This window comes from Platalea leucorodia (assembly GCF_965183815.1).
Source record: "Platalea leucorodia genome assembly, chromosome: 1".
NCBI lineage: Eukaryota > Metazoa > Chordata > Aves > Pelecaniformes > Threskiornithidae > Platalea > Platalea leucorodia.
Genome location: NC_138823.1, coordinates 163,458,299 through 163,478,431, shown reverse-complemented (window position 1 = coordinate 163,478,431; position 20,133 = coordinate 163,458,299). Strand labels below are relative to the sequence as shown.

Below are 20,133 nucleotides of genomic sequence, written 5' to 3'. Positions count from 1 at the left end.
TTTCCAGGGACAAATACATGTCTGACCATGAAGCAATGATTCCTAAAGAAACTGCCTAACCAGCTCCAGAAGAAAGGTGTCAGTGTGGTCAACTGCCTGCTGCGTGTATACAGGTTGCTGAGAGTTTCTGTTGACTTTAGGCATTTATCAGGAGCAACTTTTAAAGTTTTCACTTCTTGACTTGAGCAATATCACGTCCTTTCTGTTCTTCTGCAAGCAAGTTCAGGGCATTAATTCAATGGAGACAATTGTTCATTCTTCCACAAAAATGGTATGGTATGTTCATCGCATGGCATTTTGAGGGCATTCCTAAATTTCACAGGAACTCAAAAATGAAGGAAAAAGTCTTTTGCTGAACACTGGTAGTAGGCTATAAACATAAAGCTTTTCTACTACGTTTAAACCATGCAAAAATATCCTATAATTGGGTCAGAAGTCAGAGGAACTGGTACAAAATCTGTGCATTTTTAATAGTGAGGATAATTAATTGCTTAGATCAAAATATCAATTTCATGACTTTAAATAATAATACAATCATCACTTGCAACATTCAGTTGTGCAACTGAATTTAGCTTACCTCTTCAAATTGCTCCCCAAACTGTGTCTTTTAACCAAAATACAGGAAAAAAAAAACAACAATAGTAATTTTTAAGTAAAGCTTTTGACCAGAAATGGAAATATTTCAGCCAACACTCCTGAACTTCTTTCTTGACTACACGTGTGTGACTCAAGGACGCACCCCCAGTGAGTCATCCTCGGTGCAGCCTGTGAAGTTCACTCATGGCTGCCAAGGGAAACGTCACCTCCCTGAGCCTCCAGCAGCGAAAGGCTGCGGGAGGTAGGAAGGCACCAGCTTCTCTGGGGCTCCACTGTAGCACCCCTACATCTAAACAACTCATTCAGTCTTTTCCTTCCGGCTTTGAATATTCTGTTTCTCCACCAAATGCTCAAAAGGATGTTGCACTGGAAAGTTTTCAACCATCCCTACAAATCCCCAAGTTCAGACAGTTTTTAAAGGGATTGAGTCTGGCTTAAGTGAGCTCATGCGTGGGATTTCAGCTGGTTTAAGAACAGATTTTCAAAAATTGAGTTCACTGAAAGAAGCACATGCCTTTTTGCTCTTTTTTTCCACATAGATGAGACCTGATAGTTGACAAGAGCTAAACAAGGCAGTGTTACTGACAGGCTGCTGCTCTTTGAACACAAGCCCCTCTGCCTCCTTGGGCTCCCCTCCCTCTCACCTTAGTGATGCTCAGGAGTGAACTGGCTCTGACCGAACCGGCTATTTACCAGCCCCCTTGCACAAACCTCTTCTTTGCCCCAAAACTGTTAATCCTGCCACTTGAACCCTGTTGTCTCCACCCCAGGGAGAAAGCTGTCCCATGTGTAAAAGCCTCACGGGCCAAAAAAGCATTCACCTTGACCGTGGTTCTACACAACATTTAAGATAACAGAGAGCAGCAGTGTGTTTTTGGGCCTGGTATGCAGCTCAGGCACAGGATGGAGCAGGCTATGGTAAAAAATGGGTTTTTAAAGGTGCTTTTGTGCAGCCCTTCGTGCCCAGCGCTCCTAGGTTTCTGCGGGAGCCAACCAGAGAGTAAGCACAGGACATAACATGTTTGTTGGAAAACTGACTACTTAAGATGCTTCAAGGGCTTTTGGAAAAAAAATGTTCCCCTGGGCCTAAATGGAACATACTGAAAAATAATGGATTATGGATAATAAGGAAAAAATGGATTATGTTCTACCTGTGTAGAAATGATATTGCAATGGCAGCCTATCCCCCAAAAAGCCCTGGGTAATACAGCTATCAAGACAGCATCCACCTAAATTTCCAGTTGTTTAAAATAAAGACAACAGAGGAAGGTACTGGTTGTACCCCATGTATCCGATTCAGGCAACATCTGTGCCTGTGACAACTCCAATATGTTGGGGTTTTTTAACTACAAGCATCTGAGATTCTTCTGTCTAACCTTGGCAGTCCCCAGTTTTATCTACTAGACACCACCACACAATGGTTTACAAACAGGTTTTCTGCGTGATTATAAGAACAGTAACAAGAATAACAGGAAACTGTCCAAACAAAAGCATAACCCTTACCCTGCCCAGACTTTGCTCCTCTGAGATGCCTCCATCTGCTTGCTCTCTGTAATGCTGCAGATAAGATTAGACCTGCTGCTAAAACCGCCGAGTTTCCATTCTGCTCATTCTTTTTCCTTCCTAAAAAAAGGCAGCTTATCTGCTGTTTTAGAAAGGCTTTGTACTGGAAGGCAAAGTTACTGTCTGTTAACAAGGAGGGGTGAACCTCTGGAGAGACTCGCCTTGAAGTCCCTGATATTGAGTATCAAATCGTGACCCCGGCACTCTTCCTCTGCTTTTTGACCGCCTACACACACCGGACCAAATGAGAAGGCAGCCGTAGTGATAGAGCCCACCAGAGAAAATAGCACTAACCAGAGGTAATCCTCTCTATACTTGAACCCAAAGCAGTCTGGTGAAGTTAAAAGCTCAAGAAAGAAACTCAAACCCAGCGATCACTCCGAAAACTTGGGAATGGAAGGTCTCAGAGGACCAACAGATGAGAAAGGCATGGGAAAATGGATGTCCTTGGGGTTATGGCTTGGGACCAGGCAGGTGTCAGTCCAGTGCTCATCTCTCCTGTTGACTTCCAGATTCAGGTGCGTCCAGAGCAGCTGTTGAAAGCAGCCCCGAGGTGGCTCTCCAACTCTCCCCAGCCCTCCCCGGCACACCTGGCAGGTCAGCCTGGCACCAGGCATGCTCCCACAGCCAGCCGGGCGTACGGGTGCAAAGCCAGCCCGGCCAGAGCCCTGCCGGAGCTTGCTTTCTCAGAGCAGCAAGGACAAGCTCTGCCTCAACTGCTTTGTCTCCCTTCCTGCTATCCCAATGACAAAAAAAGGAATCTTTGGGAAAGGTGTGCATGCATGGAGGCGTTATGGAGCATACGTGTGGGCATGAGTCGGTAGGCAATATTGCTCCATCTTTACTTTGTACTGAGGACACTCCCAGGGCACAGCAAGCTCTCCTTCTTGCAACCGCACTGCCTCTATCTCCACAGCGTGGCAACATTGCCCAGTTAGCAAAGTGTATTTTGAGCGCTGTAAATCCACACCCACGCAGACACACTCCCAACCTGTGCCCAACACCCAGCTCAAACAATCTGATCTCACTGCAGGGCTCTTATTGCAGCTCAGTATATAAAAAAGCTATAGTTATGCCAGCTCCATGCCACTGCCCCAGCAATGGAGGCACTGGGTTCCACCAGTGCTTCTCCCAGCAGACCTCAAGGTCCCTGGAGCCACAGCACAAGGACCCCTTCCCATTTGCTTCAGAAGACCAGGTGGGGTCAGGACTGTTACTGGAGTTTCTCTCAGCACCCATAATTTAGAAACTGATGCACAAAGAAATTAAATAAGGTGCCCAAGGTCACATGAGAAGAGTATGGCTGTCAAGGTTATAAACCAAACCTATTTTGCCCTGCTACCTTACTCCTCCTACTGAAGATCTTATCACTGCTTGTGGGAGGGGAGTAATTTGGAAGACCCACCCTTCATTTAGTTAATTGTGATTGTTACAAAAAAAATTGTGTAAATAACACAGGCAGCATGTTTACATTTCAACATGCCATAAAATATATTCCACGTTATTCATTTACCTCCTGGCTTTACAAGCCTGTGATGGTTAGTGACAGAGAAATATGTCAGAAAAATACCAAATGAGAAGAAAAAACAGATATAAATAGACATAAACAGGTATAAATAGACACACACTCTGCTGGATCCCATTTTGACTGCACAATTGGGGTCCTGGTCCCAATTATGGCCCCAAGCTGTGTGATGCTGGCACAGAATGGTTTTCCCTGTGTCCATACAAGGGTGAATGTCGTATCTGGACTTTTTACAATGGGGCAGATTCTGAGTTTCCAGGATAAGGATGAGAATAGGATTTCCTTCCCAGAAAGATCTCCTGCCAGCCCTTGGATCTCCACATCTCTGTGGTTCCCTTGTGAGGCTTAAAAGCCAGTTTTCCCAGGGGCTGCAGGTAGGAAAGAGGTGTCCTGGCAGAGCTCAGACCAACAGCCCAAGCGCACCGTATCACATCGCAGATGCTCAAGCCATGTCTCACACTGAGCATTAGGGCTCGGGCACCTGAGTAACCTGAACTCTTGCTTTGGGGAGGAAACGAGCCAGGCAGGGCTGCTGAGCCCACCCCACAATAATTTTAAGTGGTAGCTCATGAGCTTGGGAAATGTGGCCATTCCTGACTCGGCAGATTCCTCCCAGCTGTCTCCAGAGATGACAGCATCACTCAGTTTGTGTGTTACAGGAGGTGCGAAGGATCTGGTCTCGTTGCTCCAAGCCCTACCTCCATACCACAAGCATGATGGTCCTGGTTCACCCCAAGCACCTCTGCCCACAGTGTCCCACGCCTGTGATGAAGCAAACTTTACTTACAGATTTGTGACTCTGGAGACCTCAGCATCTTCTTCGATTCCTGCCATATGGTTTTGCAGTCCTCCTGAAGCTTATAAAACCGCTCCTTTCTCCAAGAGCCTGACTTCACTTTTAGCAGCTGGCTGCCTTTCAGGAGGAACTTCAGATCCTTGTCATCTTTCAGGCCTGCGGAGAAACAGTAGTGGTAATGTTGTAAGAGTCAGCTCAAGAAATGATGCACATAGGGTCTTCCCTTCCACAGGACGCTGACCACAGACATAGACAGACCACTGCAGTGCAGCCAGGTCTGGGGAGGACAGCAGAGCAGAGACCCAGAAATCTGCCATGCCACACTTGATGCTCACCAAAGAGGCTGGAGCCTTGTGGATTTCTCAGATTGAGTCCAAAGATTTTTGTACTATAATTCTCAGGTGGTTTACAAACATCAAATATCTTCTTCCCAGCAAACATAGTCTAATGTTAGGAAGCAAAAACAACAACAAAACCAACAACTTAACAGTAAAAGCGGAGGAAAGAAAGTTGTATAACTTGTAATTGGAGTACTGTCAGGAACTTTCGAGTGATTTCAGATCTATTCTGCCACAAATTTCCTTTGTGGAAACAGGAATACACACAGATATCTCTTCCTTCTCTGGCAAGCAGTCCCCTCCTATCCACATGGGAATTTTGAAGATCAGTGTTATGAAGCTTAGGACATACACAGGTAAGTTTGGTGACAGGCAGCATCACATCAATAAGGTAGCAATAAGGTAGCAACCATGTTCTCCTCATTGCCCAGCCAGTATCCGAGAAGACCTTTATCTTTCTTACCCACCACAATGCCAAGTCATAATAACCAGACCTTCTCATTCCAGGAACTTCAGATTTCACATCTTGGGCTGGATTCAGGAAGGCACTTAGACATCTAGAGAGGCAACAGGGATCTACTGAGACTTTGAAAACATAGATTTGGCGTTCTACATGGTTTTGAATGTCTCAGCAGTATATGACTTCCACATACCCAAATACCTTGGAGAATCTGTCCCTCAAACTAACCATTAATTACAGATCTAGAGCGTGTGGGCTGGGGAGGGTGAGAACATGAAACACGGGAAACACACCCCAGGCTTTCTGTAATAGGCACCTTGCACCTCTGACATTGCATGAAAGGCTGGTTCAAAGCTGGTGAAACAGCATTTAACTCTAGTACTGACCAAGCACATCCCAACTCAATGGGATTTTTGCTAACCTTATCTTGACAATGCAGATAACCATTGGCCCACTTGCAGCCACCTGACATTCACATCATGGGAAATTTCCCGATGCTACGTAAACATAACGCAAAGCAGAAATCCAATGTTACGCAATAACATTTATATTGCAGTGTGGCATTCCCCTGTGACATTGGGTTTGTTCTTCTCTGGAAGACACAGCTGCCTTGAATTGCTGTTTTTTAAATAGGGGAAGGCAATAAACTACCAAGTATCACTTCAGGCCTGCTTGAAAAACAAAACCCAGCACGAGATCCAAGCAGCCAAAACCTCATACAGGAAACTGAAGTGCCCAGTGGTGCAGGCCACCAAGGTGGGACATGGTGGCAGCAGCAAAAAGCAGCACCATGTGTTTGTAGCTGGGATACATTGGCCTAAAGAGAGCATTTTAGGTTGCCAAAGAAAGCCTGAGATCTCCGTCAGAGATAAATATTAGGGGTGTCCAGGGTCCACGCGGTGAGCCGCTCACACCACTTTACTGGTTTCGCAGATGCCAAGGAGCATGTGCGGAGCTGAGCCTGGCTGAGGCATCCAGAGTTCAAAGTGCCCCAGTGGGAGCTGGAGATCCTGAAAAGGTGGCTGTGGCCTCTCTCTTTCCTCTACATTCAATTAGTTATCTTATTAATTAAGTGTCTTCCCATGCTACAGCATCCCCTGGGCCTCTCAGCTCATGTCTGGGACACCCTCCTGGGTTTGCTGAGGTTCAAGCATACCCAGGGGTTGGCAAGAGGCCAGACCATCCAGAGGAAGGACAGACTCCACAACACCTTCACAGATCCTTGGTCTCCTGAGTTGGGGTGTTAAGGCTTCCCCTCTGAGGCAAAGGTCTTCCAAGCACAGAGAAGATACCAGAGACTTTGGCCTCACTCATATCGCTGTGATACCCCTCAAGGGTCCTGGAGAGAAAACAAACTTCTTCCTTCTCTCTATTCACCCACATTTCTGTTTTGGCTCCCAGCCTCATTCCCCCTTTCTTCAGATCCCAATCATGCGAGGCATCGATATGGGACTAGGAGGAGGGCATGCCATCCTAGGGTGACGTGAGGAGGAAAGCAGGAAAACCATCAATTCCTTTGGGTGCCTATGTGCTTAAGTGTGTAATGAGAAACCCCTGTTGACTGGGACATGTTTTTTTACACAGACACAGCATGCAGCACGTGTAACATGTCGTGCTACCTGGGCATCCCAAAGAGCTCCGCCAATGTAACACAGGCAAACCTGGATGGGCACGGGCAGTGGTCAAGGGCAGATTCCTCTCCTCCAGACATCTCAGACACAAGCCAGAGCTCGGAGTCCTTCATCCTGCTCACCGGCACAGCCCAGTCAGTACATTAGCACGGGTCAAAACCCCCCTTCCTCTTCCGAGGATCTGGCGATGGGTTGGGAGCAGCCCTCCCACTCATCCTTGGCCACTGTGCCTGAGGACCAGGGCAGGCGAAATGACTCAGCAAAGCAGGCCACCGCACTTCGCAAGAGCAGGAGGGAAAGACGAAGAAGGACGGTGCATGGTGAAAGCATGGCAAAGATCAAAGCTGGCACGGAGCGTGAGTCAGAGGGCAGTGAGAGAAGCCAGGGAGGGGATGGAGACAAGCTTGCCTCTAGGAGACAGCGGGTTTGGCCAGGAAAGGGCAAGAGGGCTAATCATGGGTGTCTAACAGCTCCGTCATTCCTTTGATGTGGGAGATAGAGATATCATGTGGGAGATTTCAGATAGATGAGCGGTCACCGAGAGTTCACCTCTGCCGGTGGTGACCCCAAGTATTGCCTGAACCACCCAACGGTGGGCCCAGAGGAAGGAGGGACATCCCCTTAACCGGGTGGGCACAGCCTCTTTCAGGCGCTCTGTCTAGCAGCAGTTCAAGCTCAGAGAGCTAAACTGGCCAGAAAGAGGGCCGGTGTTTTGGGCCCTGCCTCCTATGCCACAGACTTGTTAAATGACCTTGGGTGAGTCACTTAGCTTCTCTATTCCTATCTACAAAGCATCAGCATTTTGTTAGGCCAGAGATGGAGCGGAAAACGCTCTGATCTGCTGATACAGGAACCACAAACGCACCCCCGATGTGCCAGTGGGACATTACTCTCAGCTGGTCATTTGAACTGCTTTCCAGATAAAACCTTTTCCCAGAAGAAACCTCTTTTCAGGTTTTATGCCTGAACCAGCTCCTGAGGATTTCTGCCTAAGAGCCCCATGGAGCTGAGGAGGTTTGCGGTCCAGAGCTCCATCTCACAGCAATGGAAAATTGTTTGAAAGAAACCAGAGTCATCATACACAAACGTCATTTAAAAATTAAAAAACACTATGCAGCAGGACAAAGATATTCATTTCCAACTATATAACTACACTAGGCATGAGAAGCACGGTCACCACACTGAAATAGATGTCCAAATCCTGCCTGAAATATGTGGCAGGAGTGTGTCTTGCTTAGCATCCTCTATGGAATACCAATATATACCTGGCACGCAAAATTGCAGAGTGCATTTCAGGGGTCGGGCCCCCCTCCTCGCAAAATATCAATCACACACTTTCTAAACAGAATATATTTAGTGTGAAGTAATGTTCAGAGTGAAAATCATGTTTGGCAAAGGTAGGAGTGCCTCCAGCACACACAGCACTGCAATAACCGTGAAGTTAATATACCGCACTATGAAACTTTAGACACTAAGACATCAAAAATGTTAACCCTTGTATTATCCATCTCGGGTTTACAGCAAGCAGACACAATAAAACAACAGCTGTCACAGTAGAAGCCAGGCTTTGAGTTCACTAAGGAGATAGAATGATTTCTATAGAAGACAGTGATAATCCATATTTCTGCATTGCTCACTCACAATTCTGCTGATCTGACATAAACATGTTAATTACAACTGCGATAAAACAAGCCTCCTCCTGTCTGCTCACCCTCTCCCACCCGGTTTAAGCCCAGACATAACTCAGGTTTGCCGGTTTAAAAGGGCAGAAAGCCTTTCTGATAAAATCCAAAGAACTCGGGTGGGTAAATGGCCATTTTCCATTTCCACCTGCCCTCTGTAGCCACGGAAATCAAGGGACTCGCATCCACTCGGGCTGTCTCTCCAGAGAGCAGGAACCGGCGATGAGTTCATAGCCAGACACAGAAGTTATGAAACTCCCTGGGTTTCCTCTTTCTTTTCATCTGGTGAATGCAGACCTCTGGGTGGTTCCTCAGGCTCTAACAGCAACTGGCAACACACCACCGAGAAGTCCTAAAATCAGGCAGGAAAAGGGCACTGCCTTCCCCAAACACCCTCAAGCAGCGACAATTCAGAAAGCTCAGCAAGAGATCTGGAAACCAACCCTTTGCCAAAGAGGTCCCACTGTCTTTGATGCCTCAAATTAAGTGGTTTTATGCATCTGGCAGGTGGTTACAGGCAAAGGAAAGGAAAAGAAACCTCGGGAGTTTAAAAATAACCTTGAAGTTGCCTTTAGGGTGGAGCACTGCCTCTGCACAGGGAGAGGAGGCAGAAATGAAGCGGCTGCCAGCGTGTGGAAGTGCCGAAGGTCTGGCCAACTTGTCCCTTACCCAGCCTGATGCCATTCAACGTGGCCACTCTACGGCTCTGCTCCCGTAGGATGTTTTCCTGGGACACGCTGCGCTTGGGCTGCCTTCGGAAGCACTGCATGATCCAGCGTGGGGCTCAGGGAGAGGCGTCGGGCGTCGGGAAGGACGGGGGGCCACGCCACCCCTGCGGGGATCCCTGCTCATCCAGGAGCCTCCGGCGTGCGCGGTGTCAAACGGGGCTCCAAGGAGGGAGTGCAGGCAGCGGGAGAGCGAAGGCAGAGGAAGGCAGGGGAGGGCACAGTCCAGCTGGGGGTGGAACCGTGGGAAGTCTCTCCTCCTGCTTTGCTCACCAGCACACACTGGATGCGAAATTACACCAAGGAGCCTGCCGGCAGCTGCCCAGGTAGAAGGAACAAGTTTTCCTACAGTCATATGCCAGTAGGTTTTTATGCATCATTTCCAGGGGCTGGAGGAGTCATGAATATTGTTTGTGGCTCCTAAGCAGTGCCTAGGGACTGTCAGCTTGGCCTGCCCACAAACGCCTGGATCAGAGAGAGCGTGGCTCCACCCTTTCTCTTCTGTGCAGAGCTGCTGCGTGCTGTTCCCCCTGACATGCAGTGAAGAGGAAGCTAAAAACACCTTTGAGCCAGGGCAGATGTAGCCCAAAAGCAGCTCGGAAACTGTTTTAATGCTCTTCTTTTTCCACCTAGAGAAGAGCATTTTTCCTAAGACTCTGGATAGTCTCTCCTCTGCCACCGATTTCCTGTATGACGTGGGTGAGTCGCTTACCCTGCGTGTCTGCATGGCTCTGGGTTTATTCTTGTAAGTCAAATTTGTCCTGCAGTCTGGTACAGGAATAAGCCCCCATCAGTGGTTTAACAAGTCACTGATTACATGGAATCAGAGAATAATTCAGGCTGGGCTGGACCTCTGGAGATCTCTAGTTCAACCACCCACTCAAAGTGGGGTCACCAAAGGTAGATCAGGTTGCTCACAGCCTTCTCCAGGTGAGTTTTGGATATCTCTAAGGACAGAGACTCCCCAGCCAATCTAGATCCCTGTTCAAGAGCTTAGACGTTCTTAGTGACATATTTGTTCGTTATGACCAGTATAAATTTCCTTTGCTGAAACTCGTGACCATTGCCCATCGTCCTGGCAATGGCTGGGACTAAAATCCTTCTCTTCCCTAGCCATGACCCCTTCTGCGGTGAAATACAGCAGCTATACTTATTAAGCTGTTCCATCCTAAGGGAGTTTACAGACCGTGTTACAGACTAGGTTTTTTTGTCATTGCCTTTGCTAGCTGCTGCTCTGCCAGGCAAGCCAAGGGTGAAGATGCTGCAGGGAGATGGAGTCAGGCTGGGGTGAATGTCCCTTGCTGCAGAACCAGCATATGCCCGAGAAACTTGACAGCAAACCACATGTCACCGTTTGTGCTGGAGACTTAATCGAAGGCTCCCCAACACCAGCCCCCCATCATATTCAACACAGGTTTTAGAAACATATTCTCTATTTCTGGTGTCTGGTGATCCAGCCATCTTCCCCTTCTTTCTCCACATTTTGAAGGAAGCCCTACCAACACTCACAGATAAGCACAGACGACTGAGCTATTTGACCAGCACAAGAACAGGATCAGACTCATCAATCTCTGCCATATGCCACATGTAAGAACCTCTCTGAGGACAAGGCAGAGCCATTGCAGGGCCTTGAACAGCAGTACGACTAATAACGCCTTATTTACACATAGCAACTACAAATCACAGACAGCAAAGGAGAATAAAGGCATTTTCTGGATGGGATGTTGTTGAACATATTAGCCAGGCAGTCAGTAGGTGTTTGAGGAAACACCTCCAGCCTTTTCTGAGCCCCCTGCATGTACAGGGGCTGGATGTCAGAGCTGTAATCTCTGTAGCACTCCCCTGGGAGCTGGGGGCTTTGCTTTTGCCCTGGCTAGGCGGTGGGCACCATGATGTGATGGCTAGATGATATTTATTAGCTAGCAGTCTCTGAGCACTTCCCGTATTTCACATTATACTGGAGAGGACTGATCTAATTAAAGGAGTGGGGAAGAGAATGGTCTCCTGCACTTGCCTTAGCAAAACAATTTGCTTCTGTGGCCCAGCTCTCCTGTCCAGCAGCAGCCAGAGTCCCATAGGGATCGATTTGGGAGCACACAGAGCCCCTCTGCTTTGTTTTCTCATTAATTCCTAATAAACAGTGCCAGTGACAGCACTGCTCAGAGCTTTCCAGGCCCTCAGAGAACATTTTACTGTACTTATCCCTGAAGTTTGCACACACACAAAGCACAGGATCGGCATTCACCGAGTTTAGATACTTCTCCAGAACAGCAATGTGCGAGTTTTGCTGTTGCGAGGGCTTCAGAGATGTAAAGCAGTTAAAATCTGTTTGTTTTTAAAACAAAGATGAGATCATCGGGCCAGAAATGCCCTGCTTTGGGAAACAACAGATCTGGATGTATTGTGGTCTTGAAGTCATTTAAAGACAATGTCGCATGTCATAGACGAAGCCTGACGGCCAAGTGTGACACGGTGGGTTACGTGGCATTCCTTATTGATGTTACATGATGCTGCGTCACGCTCCGGCACTGGAGGAAGCAATTCCTGCAGATGGCTTAGGGACAAATGCCCCAACCCTTATTCACCGCAGGTAACACCTGACTGGGGCCGAAGCATGCATGCAAGCACGCAATTTTACCCATATGACCAGTCCCACTGAAATCAATGGCACCGGTCACATGAGTGAAGTTATTCGTGTCCCCGTGCCCAGGATCAGGGCTGTGCTAATCATCCTATCGATTCCAGCTGGATTACTCATGGAGCAAATGGAAATCGATGTGAACAAGGATGTTAGAATGTGGTCCCAAAGTTAGCAAGTGCTTTAATATCCACAAAACAGGCACTTGAGATAGAAAGGCTGTAGAGTCTGGTAGGAAATGGGCTATGTGAGAAAACCATGAATGCACAAGCTGCTCTTCAGACAGTTTTCCAAAATGAATTATTCTCCATCACATCCTTCCACAAAGGAGGTGGAGTCAGGAGTTGGACTTGATGATCCTCATGGGTCTCTTCCAGCTCAGGAGATTCTACGATTCTATGAAAGGAGGCAAGGAAGCTCTATTACCACTTCACAGAGGAAGAAGCAGGTTGGTTTTGAGCTCTTTGAGGCTGGACCTGGTCTCCCACCATGTCTGGGCAACACCCAAAGTGGTGCAGCCCTAATACTGATCACAGTCTCTTTACACCACACTGACACAAAAGACTTGACAGAAGTCAGCTGCTGATTTGCCCAGACTTGTGATAATTCAGGACTGGAATGAAAATACCTGTGCTGGTGATGACCTCACCACTTCCCCATTGCGTCATGCACATGATGTAAATGACTCTATTATGACTAGTAACGCCTATGGCAGTTACATAACACATAACGCATGTCATTTTAAGAGGAGATTTTCCCACTAAAGAGACCAAAGGTTGTGTCTTTCCCTGCACTGGTTACCAAGAAGAAAAAATTAGGTCTATTTTACATGATGCTGTTCTTTGAAGAAACACTATAATTTCACCTTCCCTCCCAGGCTCCCTCACAGTGAAAATCAATAGAATTATTTTAATAAAAGTCATAGCACAATCAAAGTATCACTGCTCATTAATGAACTACAATATCTGTCCCTACATATTCCTAGTCCTCAGCAAGCGTGAGACCATTCAATCCAGGTGAACGTAGAATCAATGAGAGTTTGAGAAAGCTGTAGTTCAGCTGGCCTGTAGTAACGCAACAACCTTCCATCACTTGTTAGGGTGATGGAGCACTCGGAAACTGAAGTTCCTGATGGTAAATAAGATTGAGCATTACTTTTGCACACCTAATATGAGGAGTATTGTCAGTGCAGCAGCTGCTCGGAAATGAGCACAGCCAGCTGTAGCACTGGGCAGTGGCTGCTGCTCAGAAAAGCAGAAAACCTGTCAAGTGATGAGGATTTAGTTGGTTTCTCCAATGCTTTTGCAAATCACTGATGTTACCTGTGAAGTGCCTCTGCAGAGGCCCCTTTTGTCATCTGCCATCACCCCATGGTTATATCCAACCTGACTTTTACATCAGCTCTTTAGCAGCCCTGTGCCTGGAATCAGTGGGGTCCCAGCAATGGCAAGTTGTCTTCCAGCTGAGACCCTGCTGGGAGGACAGGACAGCAAGGCTCCTTCCACGTCTGCAGGGTCCCACCTGCCCTGCCTTTCCCTCTGGAGTCCATTCTTCTTCATTCATGCTCTCTCACATCCCACCTGTAGAAAACTCACTCTTTCCTCCTTCCTTGCTACCTCCAGGACACCACTCACTGCTCTCAGCTTCATTCTCCCCAGTCACCTCACATCCTCCGAGGACCAGGCCTTGCTGTTGGCACAGCAGAGCTGGACAACAGCCAGTTTCTCACCACCAACAAAAAACGCCAATGTCTCCTCTACACCAGCACTCCCCTTCTTGCTCCCTCCGGGGGAGCGGGGACCATGGAGTGGGTGCTGAGACCATAAGCATCCGTGCATCTCTGGCCGAAGATGCTTCTGCTTGTTGACAGTGGGTGCATCTCCGGTGCATGTGGTATGTACCAAGTTCCACCTTGTGGTGACACTGAGAATGGGCTTCTCCACAAAGCCGGTGGCAGCATCAGCAAACCTCCTTCTCTTCCTTACATTGGCTTTTCTTGCCCTCTCTGCTTCCAGGGTGCTCAAGAGGTCCTGCTGAGCTGGGGCAGGATGACCTTAAAGTTTCATACAGGAGGAGTTCTTCCCAAGTATCATGTTGTGGCTGTCCTTCAAATCACCGCCTAAAACCTCGCTCCGCTGGCACGCTGGCAAGCAGCCGTACGATGGACAGGTTTCTGGTGCACTGAGATCAGCGCTGTCACCCTGCCCAATATTTCTCAGCCCCACTTTTCCTCTGTATCTTTTGGCTGTCTCGCCTTGTCTGCAAGGTCTCTGGGAGGAGAAAGGTCCCTTCTCCAGCTCTGCTCTGCTCAGGCCACACAGCACAGCCATCTTTCCCCAAAACAGGCTGGCTATATCCAGACTGCCTACCAGAAAGGACTGCAGGTCCATGCCATCACCCAGATCACGCTATGTGCTAGCCTGCCGTGGATCAAAACCATGCTGGGGAATGTGCTGGCAGTTAAACAGTGCAGAGCCCTGGCCTTGGTTTGTACAGACGAAGCCAGGCTGCCTGCTCAGACATTTCACAGACAGTTCAAATTGTGACCTTCATTTGTGAAAATCTTCATAAATCTTTCTGCCAGTCTGGGTCACTCGAAGGAAGCTTGGATCCGTGCATGGCACTGGCTGTGACCCATCAAAAGCTGCTGCCCTGCGCTCTTGATGAAATCCAGGTAAAACACCTAACTAAAGGTCATTGCACTCAGGAACTCAAAACCAGACTGAAGGTTTTGTTCGGTCCTTCCCTCCACCACGGTGCACACAGAGATTTGGCTGCAGAGTGAGAGGCACTAAAACAAACACTGGCTTTCAGTAAATTACAGCTTTTCTAGTAGCTAGTGTGAAAAGAGTGGGAAGAAAGTAATTGAAAAGAAGGATATCAACTTGATGGATAGGACCAGCACCAACAGCCAGGAGCACTCATGCAGCTTAGTTGCCTAAATCCTAAGTCAAGTTTCTGGGCATGTGCTGATGAAGATGTTTTCTTCATAAAACCAAAGACAATTGTAGGCCCGTCCCAGCTTCCTTTTTTTAAGGCCACTTAACAGCTTTGCTCAACATTTTCTTCAGGAGCTGAAATTTCTTCCACAGACAAAATGCAGGTCACTCTCACAGTTCTGTAGCAGGGCAAAATTTGTGCAATAACTAAATTGCACAATTGAATTATGCAAAACTAGGGAAAAAGTCCTTTTTTTCCCCCCCTAAGTGATTTATTTGGAATTTCATCACTCTGTACCTTTACCCAAAAACAGCCAAGGAGACTTGTTGTGTGGTGTCTCAACACAGGGCTTTAAAAGGTACCCATGTGAGGGGCAGCCCGAGGTGTGAGAATTTCCCATCCCACATTGTCTAAACTGGGCCATTTAAGGTGTGGAAGCACCTCAGTTTAGAAGAAACTGGCAAAATCTTCTCTACCTGCAAAAAGAAAAAGAGAAACCTCCGTGTTTGCCCATGGTCTGTAGCCTTCCATTCTGGTGGGCTTGACTGAGTAAGGACTGAGCCCCTCCATCCATGGTAAGGACCTAGGAGACGCACGGGCCGGGGCTTAGTCTCGCAGTATTTAGATATCTGCAGTGCACCGAACAAGGGGCCAGGAGAAGACAGGGTACAATTCACCTGTCTAGATCCTTATAAGCCTAAAATTTCTTGCAGATACCTACATTTAGCGAGCTGAATCCCACCCTGGATGATCAAATCACCAAGTATTTGTCTGCAGCTTTCCTTCATAAATACCTGTTGATATATTTCGATCTCCCTGTAAAGGAAGCTATACTTTGCTCCCAAATCACTGACACCTTTGGCTCCCAGAGCTGCCTATCCAGGCAGCTGAGTTTCTGGATCTTGCACAAACCATCTCTTCCCCACACACCTCTCCCGCTTGCTTTTCCCTGTAGTTGGCTCTGTCCTTTCGTCTCTGCTACCTGCAGCAGTTTTCCAAGCGACTGCATTTCCTTCTTCCGCCTCTTTCATTTCCTCATTAAAATCTATTTTTCCCCAAGCATCTTCTTGCCCCGACTCATCTGCTTTTGGGCGTGATGTTGGGGCTTTGCACACTGGCAACAATCTCAAAACCAGCTGCGGGCTTTAGTTTTACCAAAAGACATTGCTCAGATTGGAAATTTAGCATCTTTTGTGTCAAAATAAAAAAAGCCCCAAAATGAACTTTACTTGTCCTGTCTGAAAAAGGGACAAGTTGCGTGTTTCATGTACTGAGAAGTGTCAGTATTGCAAATTCTCCTGCATTACTAAGGAACACTGCGGCTCAAAAAACTCCCACATACCACATCAGGCGCAACCTGCATCAAATGGGGTGTGCTAGGAGCATTTTGTTTGTAGGAAAGGAGATCAAAGTCACCGGCTGCTTCAGAGTAGATCCCAGCTGATCCCAAGTAGTATCTCCACCCACAGAGGTTGAAGCCCGGGAGCCTCCTCAGTGCTCCCAGCTAAGCAGGGCAGGTGGAGATGATTCACTTGGAAATTTAAATCCAGAAGTTTATTCTCTAAAAAAGGAAACGGCCAGTTTTGTAGGATTTTACTAACCCTTCCCTGCTGATTCTCACCCTGGGCTGAGGCAGAGGGCTTTCCCATAATGGGGCTGTGGCATTCCCTGAACAATGTACACTGTGTCTTGGATGAAAAAGTCAATGTATAAGAATAAGGCATAGTACAAATTAGCTATTCTATAATCTGTGCGAGCACAAGGGCTCCCAGTTCAGAAACAAACCAACTTCATGAGGCAAGAGAAAGATTATTAATAGCCCACAGTGTCTAGCAGATTCATTGCATACTAAATGTAGATGACCCTTTATAAAATAAGCAACAAGAAGCCCATCCAGCTGAATTAAACGCATTCAAAATAAAAGGCACAGACCACTAAATCACAGCAGCTACTCTGGCTCTGTGGACAAGGGAGCATGCTCAGTTTTCTTCCCAGGACTCAGATCTCCATCCAAATGCAGAGTAAACAAAACTATACGAACTTTTCAGAAACTCTCATCTACAGTAATACCCACTTCTGCTACCGGCAGATACCTCAGGTGTCCCCTACCGACTGTCAGATATTTTACTGAGACTGAACCATGTGCCTGTGGTTAATGCTGACACGGTAAATACAGCTGTTGTTGTATCTATGTTGGGAAAAAAAAAAAAGAGAGAAACTGAAAGAAAGAAACTGAGTTTCAACATACAGCCATAGACAAAGCATATCTATAAACCATAGTATCTGAGAAATTTCTGACAAACTACGTAGCACAAGTCTGATCCTGCTAACAAACCAACATGTGAGCAAATTTTCTTGTCTAAGTAGTCTGGCATTCAGAGTGACTTTGGCACTTGTGTGTGTTATGTGTCAAGGAATTTCAGTAAATACTTTTTTAAAAGCTTGGCTCATTCAACACTTGTGTATTTTTTCTGCTTGAGACAAGAAAACAAGATTAACAAACAGCCACTGAATTCTTCTTGGTTCTTAACCCCAGAAGACTAAATAATATTCACTGAAAAATGACCCACAAGCCAGAATAGGAAATATTTTAATAGTTCCAGATGTATTTCTTAGCTTTCTTTCCCCAGTGCTTGTATAATGAATGAGATACCTACAAAAAGTGTAACGTTAACCTCTGTTTCACCTTCCTGTCTGATTTCTAGCATCTGGGAAAATCAGAAGGAAGATTTCTTGAGCCTGGGGGAATCTTTTTGCATTTCTCCTGGTAACGCTAAACTGATTATGTTTATGGTCAATCACTTATTGCTCTATCAGTTTATTTTTGTTTATAGCTCATCTATAGTAAGAAAGCACCTATCTCATGAAATAGAAATAAGCACTGGAGACGTTTCCCATTTCTGTGGGATCACAATATCCCATTTCAATCTGTAGCTATCGCAGCCCCGAGTTGTTTCTGCTCATCAGAGTAAGTAAAATACAATGAAGAGGTAACAAAGCAATATATTAAAGTCAGGCAAGGGGATAAGGGATATTTCATTACCCTGTCTATCAGACAAGCTTCTCAGTCTTGGTACCAGTTGAATCTTCCTAAATCTCACTTGCTGGAAGGGCAGAGAGGATTTCTTCTTTTTTTAGAAACGTTACTTATTTTGTACCTAACATGTATAGAGTCTTGGGAGCAGACCCTGAGCCGAGGTGATTTATCCTGGCTCTGCTGTCTTCACCAGAGCCCAGAGTGTTCACTAAGTTGAGCACCCATCCCGCTCTCAGGTTCACCATAAAGGGGAGGAGATTTGGATCAACTTTTCTGGACTTGCAGACACTTATCCAGAGAAGACACTCACTCTACCAACACAGCTAACCCCATTAACAGAGAAAAATCTGTCATCTCTCTCTGTAACACGGATTAAATGCTGCATTACTTCCAAATGAGAGAATGGGGACGCAAAGGAGGGAGGAGAAGAGAGGAGGAAACATAAAGCTCTTGCACAAGATAAGAGAGCTGAAATGCAGGACGTTTCTACAGACTTACTGTTGCAAGCAAGGAAAGTGCCATTCGATTCCATTGCTGCAAAACAAGCCGAGGTGCAGCAGCAGAAAGGGCTCCGGGAAACAGCTGTGCCCAGATGTTAGCGCTGGCCCGGGGTGGAAGCCAGACCCGCGCGGCTCCCCCTGCTCTCCACTCCAGTAATCCCCAACGTCAGCTCCCTTCGGCGAGGCCTGCTCCTTCCCCTTGGCTGGAAATGCCTCTTCGCTATGACTCCTCATTTATTTCTCTCCCGCATCCGCACGCCACCGCCTGCCCAGCGCATCGACTGAGGCCAAGCGCCCGAGCCCCAGCGCCGCGCTGGCCCTGGCTCCTCCCCGCTGAAATCTGGCGTCTTCACCGCTGGCCCAGCCTCCTGCTTTTGCTACCGCCGCAGCCTGACAACGATGCCTCTTTTCCTGTTGCTGGCACATTTTTACGCTCCTTTCCAGCAAGGCTTCCAGAAGACACCGAGTGCTGTGAATCTGTCCCCCGTGGTCCCCAAATCAAGGAAAGGGCCTTAAACAGATGCCAGTGATCAGAGTCTAGGTCTAAAGGGCTTTTAGATATTGGTAGGGGCACATTTCTTCTCACAGGGATAAAAAAAAAAAACAGGTCAGAAATTGCCAATGTAGAAATAGAAGCTGTAACCACAAACGCTCGCGGAGGCATGAGCTTAAAGCAGAAGAAAAAATTACAAGCTTTGTGTTTGAGACAGAGACACAGAAAGCAGAAAAAACTGCACTGTCCTGATGCTTTTACTGAGTGGAACTGATTTCTTCCACTGTGTCCCCTACTCTTGCATTAGGTATTTTTTAAGGGTAGAAAGATGATGCTGGCAAACAGGGAGGAGGAAAGAAAGGGAATCCTATGTGGGAAAATAAAGTTTCCCTCTACTTGAATGTTTGGGGGAGGTTTTCAGTTATTGTTTTGCTGTTGTTTATTTCCGTTTCTGGTTATTTAGGTTATCTTGATGCAAACAATCGATGGAGCTGTTGGCAGATTCAAAGCCCTCGCTCCTCAGCAGCTGTAAACCCAGCAGCTCCACCGACAGAATGGAAAAGTCCCTCTCTGATGGCGACAGATCTGGGAGGCACACGGTGAAAACCATTTTGGGACTAGGACTGTTTGTCCCTCCCTGCCAGGAACTGGGCTGCTCCTTTGAGAGCACAGACATTGCTTTACATAGTTTTACAGTCCACAAATACAGGGCTGCTGCCACCACCCAAGGAAAATTGCCCTAATACAGCAAACCTCCTCTGTGCTAGTACAAAACTAACAAAACCAAACAAGTAGAGAAAAAAAAAAAGAGCAGAGATTTCACCCCATGACTCCTCAAAAGCCCACTCTTCTACCTCATGGCCCCCAGCGTGGCATGGGGGGGCTCATCTGCTAGACACTTGCCAAAGGACCCAGGAAGGAGCATCCCTTTTGCAAACCCACAGAGAAGGAGGCATCGGCTTGGCGAGGGGCAAACTGTTTGGCAGCAAGGTCAGCTGCTGGCAGGCAGGACAGCAGCTGGAGGCACCCAAGAGATTCCTCATACAGCCTTAAATGCCTCAAGGCAGGGGGATTTCTGGAGGGCACCACCAAAACCCGTCACCCTTTCAGCAGATGGGGAAAAGTACTGGAGGGAGTGTACCAGAGGCTGGTGGATGAGTCAGCCAGACCAGAAACTCCGGTAAAGCTGAGGTGATGAGGACATTATG

At 47.2% G+C, this 20,133-nt stretch overlaps 1 protein-coding gene across 2 annotated transcripts in view; it reads right to left on the bottom strand.

Annotated features, from left to right (window-relative positions):
* Positions 1-18,563, bottom strand: part of PLCD1 (phospholipase C delta 1) — a gene marked incomplete at its 5' end in the record, with an annotated part of 54,651 nt that extends 36,088 nt beyond the window's left edge. Inside the window, 2 exons of one of the 2 annotated variants that reach the window (XM_082306351.1) lie at positions 4,473-4,637; positions 18,431-18,563. In XM_082306351.1, coding sequence (XP_082162477.1) covers positions 4,473-4,637; positions 18,431-18,464 — 199 coding nt within the window. Of the gene's footprint in view, positions 1-4,472; positions 4,638-9,261; positions 9,362-18,430 lie in introns of those variants that run through there. The other variant, XM_082306350.1, reaches the window with a different exon arrangement.
* Between the last annotated feature and the right edge of the window lie 1,570 nt (positions 18,564-20,133).